At 34.8% G+C, this 6,000-nt stretch overlaps 1 protein-coding gene across 1 annotated transcript in view; it reads left to right on the top strand.

Annotated features, from left to right (window-relative positions):
• The window catches only part of FCHSD2 (FCH and double SH3 domains 2), a 336,543-nt gene that overhangs the window by 162,768 nt on the left and 167,775 nt on the right, over positions 1–6,000 (top strand). Inside the window, exon 5 of the mRNA XM_044668112.1 lies at positions 1,308–1,452. Coding sequence (XP_044524047.1) covers positions 1,308–1,452 — 145 coding nt within the window. The remainder of the gene's footprint in view (positions 1–1,307; positions 1,453–6,000) is intronic.

Genomic DNA, 6,000 nt, shown 5'->3' with positions numbered 1-6,000 from the left:
TGAGTTCAAATCTGGCCTCAGACACTTACTCTGTGACCCTGAACAAGTCTAACTGCCTCTGTTTTCTCAACTGTTAAATGGAGATAATAATAGCACCTATTTTCCTGGGTGGTTGTAATGATCAAATTAGACAAAACTTGTAAAACTCTTAATGCAGTGCCTGGCAAATAGGCACTTAGTAAATGTTTCCTTTCTCTCCTATTCCCTCCCTCCCGGCTTTCCTCCCTTCCTCTCTTTTCTCCCTCCCTCCCAAAACTGCCCTTTCTTCTGAACTCCTCATTTATAGCAGAAGAGTCTAACAAACATCAGCCCCACATTCCATCCTGACTGCCCAACTAGACATTTTCTTCATTATATGCCTTCTGTGCTTAGAATGCTCTTCCCTCCTTACCTCTACCCAGTAAAATCCTTAGCTTTCTTTTGGAGTCAGCCTTGCTAACATCTCTTATGGAAAACCTTTCCTTTTGTCCCTAGTTATTACTGTTCTCTCCCTCTAGAAATCGTTTTATATATATATATATATATATATGTGTGTGTGTGTGTGTGTGTGTATATATATATATATATTCCCCCTCCAAAAAAATTGTATTGCCTCAATTGAATGTAAATTTCCCAGGGACAGGGACTGTTTTTCATTTTATCTTTGTGTCTCCAGCACCTTGCAGTGCAGAGACACTTGATAAATAATTGAATTAAAAGAATCATTTAAATAACAGAGGTAGCAGCTCCCTTTGCCAACCTGAAATCCTTGCTTCTTGGGATCTCCATACTTTTGTAGTACATTAATATTCATAAGGACCTAAATCCTTTCAAGGAAGATGCAGTAATGATCTGTATTACTTTAGTGTTATTTTAGTGTGAGGGATATTTGATTGTTTTTTAATTTGAATATGTTATACTTCTAGTATGGCATGTTTATATGATAATATGGATGATGCAAAATCTTTTATAAGTTTGATCACTCCAGTACACTTTAAAGACATACTAGAAAATAAACTCATATAATATAGTAGCCAAACCATAAAATAATGATATCTTTCAACATGTTGCAGTTATAATCAAACCATCTTTATTTCTGATCTTGTTCTGATATGAATGATGCTTTATGGTGTTTTTATAAGAATTTAATATTTTCAAATCACTTTATGATAACCATACAAGGTAAGTAGTACAAAGATTATATTCAGCAGTTTACCTAGGAGAAAGTTTTGCTTCAGATAACTAATGCTTTCTTCTTGGTTACCCAGTGAAGTAAAGAAATAGTTAACTCTTTTTTACTAAGTCTTATATCCCTCTCTTGGTTTTAGGAGCATGTATCCTGTTTGGAAGTCATTTTTGGAGGGAACTATGCAGGTGGCCCAATCCCGAATCAATATCTGTGAAAACTATAAAAACCTTATTTCGGAACCTGCTAGGACAGTGAGAAACTTAAAGGAACAGCAGTTAAAAAGGGTAATATCTCCATTTCTACTTTTTTTTTCCCTTCCAGATTTGAAATGACTTTTTAAAAAAATCAATAATGAGTTTGTAATCAATGTGATATCCATCATAAGTAGCATATGAACAAACACTTTTTACATTGCATTTATTTTGTTTATATTTGAATCTGTTTTTGTTTTTCTATTTAAATGAAAGCCCTCTAATGATAGGTAGTAGCTTCACTCATATGAATTTGGGTATTTTTTCTTTTGGACAACCCTATGAAGTTTCATGTTAGATACATGGAAGGAAATTTGACCTTTGGTTGGTTGCGAGAATGCTGAACTATGATGCTACTTACCTACATAAATGGGAAAGGGAATTCTTCAAAGATGTCAGTCCAGAGGATTTCATGCCCCTCCTGGAGATAGGTAAGAAAAGGATTAAGCACCTGGTCATAACTTTTCTCTGGCTTCCCACAGTGGTTAAAATAGAAGTCTCCCTCAGAGAGGTGGGCCAGAAATATATCTTTCTGATGCATTTCAAATATGGGTAGTGTAGAGTTACAATACTTTGGGCCCCAAAATAAAAGGCACTTTCCTTAAGTATTCTCAGAAAGGGAGCAGTGTAGCGTTCTCTCATCATACACTGATTACACAAAAGATCATTATAAATAGTTGGTCTGTTGATCAAATTAAACAACAGACAGATTTTGGGGAAGTTATATATAGCAGAATAAACCAAAGGATACATGAGATTAGGTGAAGTTTTCCCACATGTGTTAAGATCTCTGATCCCAAATAAAAGAACATTCTGCCCAAGGGAATCTGCTCTTAGCAGTCTGTAGGACTACAAGCACCGGAAGTCAAGGCACACATTGAGGGCCAACTCTCCATATGCCTATGACTCCCAGGAGATATTTTCTCTGCTATTCAGAAGTATGAGTTTGCTTCTCTCTACTGCTTCTCCTGAAGTAGGCAGCATCATACTCCATATTTTCTGAGCCCATCGAGAGTCATGTCATCTTCCAGGCACACAGTTTGTAGTTCACAGCATCCTTCAAAAAAAGCTATCCAACTCATTTGGATAGAGTTGTTACTTATACTAGAAGTATATATATTCAAATTACAAACAATCAAATGTCCCTCACACTAAAACATTACTACATTTAATGTTAACAGTTAAGCTGATTTGATAACTTTCACCAGCATCAGAGAGGCACCTAATTTTATGAGATATTATATGAGCAAATGGAAAGTATTTTTGCAAACCTTAAACCTTAAAACTATTTATGTTAGCTATTATTAGCTACTTTTATTTGGGGGGATTATGTCTATTAAAGATCACACATTCCTTTCCATTGGTCATTTCAAGGATGGCATAAGTGATTTGGCTCTATAGTAATCTAAATCAAGAAATCGTAGGGCATATTTTTTGGTTTCTGTGTCATAGGCTCCTTGGAAGATAATTTATTGGATGTTGTCAGCTGTGTCAGCTGGTTTTATTTATTTTTTCTTTTGATCCTTTTAAAGTTGTATAGGGAAAAAATGTATTGTTGAGCTCCATCCACACACACATCACCTTAAGACTTGAAGCTATCATAGTATCTTTTGCCATGAAAAATTTATGTAGAGGGGCAGCTAGGTGGCTCAGTGGATTGAGAACCAGGCGTAGAGACAGGAGGTCCTAGGTTCATATCTGACCTCAGACACTTACTAGCTGCGTGGCAAGTCACTTGACCCACATTACCTAGCTCTTACCACTCTTCTGCCTTGGAGCCAATACACAGTATTGACATCAAGATGGAAGGTAAGGGTTTTAAAAAAAAAAAAAAAAGATATGTTAGAGATCATAGATGTCCAAATCTTCTCATTTTCCAGGTGAAAAAGAGGGGAAATGACTTGCCCAAAGTCATATTGGTAGTAAATAGCTGAGACTAAAATTAGAACTAGATTTTAGTAGAATATAAGCGCCTTTAGAGAAGAAATTGTCTCACTTTGGGATTTGTCTCCCTAGCCTTTAACAGTGTACCTGGTACATAATAGGTGCTTAATAAATACTAGTCAATTGATTGACCTCCAGATTCTAAATTTCCATTAGTATAGCATGTTTTTTGTTTTCGCTTATTTTAAATCAGTATTGATTCCTCAAGACTTTGCCTAAAATAGTTTTAAATATTTAAATTTAGTAAAAATGTTTGTCACCATATCAACAACCAAACCAACAGAAATCACATGATTATCTCAATAGATGCAGGAAAAGCCTTTGACAAAATGCAATACTCATACCTACTGAAAACACTAGAAAGTATAGGAATAAAATGGCTTTTTCTTTAAAAAAAAAAATTTTTTTTTAAACCATCCACAAGCATCATCTGCAATGGGAATGAATTAGAAGCCTTCCCAATAAGATCAGGAGTGAAACAAGGATGCCCCTTATCACCTTTATTATTTAACATTGATTTTGAAACTCTAGCAGTAGCCATTAGAGAAGAAAAAGAAGTTGAAGGGATTAAATAGACAATGAGGAGACTAAACTATCACTCTTTGTAGATGATATGATGATCTACTTAAAGAATCTAGAGAATCAACTAAAAAGCTAGTGGAAATAATCAACAACTTTAGCAAAGTTGCAGGATACCAAATAAACCCACATAAATTATCAGTATTTCTATATATTTCCAACACAACTCAGCAGCAAGAGTTAGAAAGAGAAATTTCCATTTAAAATCACCCTAGACAATATAAAATATTTAGGAATCGATTTGTGAAGACAAACTTAGGAATTATATGAACACAACTGCAAAACATTTTCCACAAATCGGAACTAGATCTAAACAATTGGAAAAACATTAATTGCTCATGGGTAGGAAGACTAGCATAATAAAAATGACAATCCTACCCAAATTAATTTACTTATTGAGCACCATACTTATCAAACTACCAAGAAAATTTTTTATTGAATTAGAAAAAAGTATAACAAAGTTTATTTGGAAGAACAAGAATATCAAGAGAAATAATGAAAAAAAAAAGTGACGGATGGGGGGACCTAGCAGTGCCAAATCTTAAACTGTATTATAAAGCAGTGGTCATCAAAACAATATGGTACTGGCTAAGAGACAGAAGGGAGGATCAATGGAATAGATGTGTAGTAAATGACCTCAGCAAGATAGTGTACAATGAACCCAAAGATCCCAGGGTTTGGGACAAAAACTGCTCAAAAAATTGGAAAACTATATGGGAGAGATTAGGTTTAGATCAGCATCTCACACCCTAAACCACGATAAATTCAGAATGGGGGAATGACTTAAATATAAAGAAGGAAACTATAAGTAAATAAGGAGAACATAGAATAGAATAGAAAGGAAAGATTTTAAGACCAAGCAAGACATAGAGAATATCACAAAATGTAAAATGAATAATTTTGATTACATCAATTTAAAAGTTTTTTGTACAGACAAAACCAATGCAACCAAAATTAGAAGGGAAGCAACAAATTGGGGAAAAAATCTTTGTAACACAAACCTCTAACAAAGATATAATTACTCAAATTTATGAGGAGTTAAATTAATTGCACAAAAAATCAAGCCATTCTGCAATTGTTAAATGGGCAAGGGACATGAATAGATAATTTTCAGATAAAAAAAATCAAAACTATCAATAAGCACATGAAAAAGTATTCTAAATCTCTTATAATTAGAGAAATGCAAATCAAAACAACTTTTAGGCACTGCTTCACACCTAGCAGATTGGCTAATATGACAGCAAAAAAAGTAATAAATGTTGGAGGGGATGTGGCAAAATTGGGACACTAATGAATTGCTGGTGGAGTTGAGAATTGAACCAACCATTCTGAAAGGCAATATGCCCAAAGGGCTTTCAAAGACTGTCTGCCCTTTGATCCAGCCATACCACTGCTGGGTTTATACCCCAAAGAGATAATAAGGAAAAAGACTTTGTACAAAGGTATTTATAGCTGCACTCTTTGTGGTAGCAAAAAAATTGACAAATGAGGGGATGCCCTTTGATTAGGGAACAGCTGGACAAATTGTGGTATCTGTTGGTGATGGAATACTATTGTGCTCAAAGGAATAATGAACTGGAGGAATTCCATGTGAACTGGAATGACCTCCAGGAACTGATGCAGAGTGAAAGGAACAGAACCAGGAGAACATTATACAGAGACAGATATACTGTGGCACTATCGAATGTAATGGATTTCTCTACTAGCAGCAATGCAATGATCCAGGACAATTGTGAGGGACTTATGAGAAAGAATGCTATCCACATTCAGAGAAAGAACTGTGGGAGCAGAAACACAGAAGAAAAACAACTGCTTGACTACATGGGTTGATGTGGATATGATTGAGGATGTTGACTCTAAACGATCACTCTAGTGCAAATATTAATAGTATGGAAATAGGTCTTGATCTGTGACTCATGTAATACCCAGTAGAATTGCTCATTGGCTGTGGGGTGGGAAGAACATAAATCATATAAACATAGAAAAATTTTCTCAATTCAGCTTAATTTAAAATAATGATTGTGTTCAGAGAAACAAAGCAATTTATTTTTTGATGGA

Source organism: Gracilinanus agilis, chromosome 3 (assembly GCF_016433145.1).
Source record: "Gracilinanus agilis isolate LMUSP501 chromosome 3, AgileGrace, whole genome shotgun sequence".
Taxonomy (NCBI): Eukaryota; Metazoa; Chordata; class Mammalia; order Didelphimorphia; family Didelphidae; genus Gracilinanus; species Gracilinanus agilis.
This window is presented reverse-complemented; position numbering and strand designations above follow the sequence as displayed.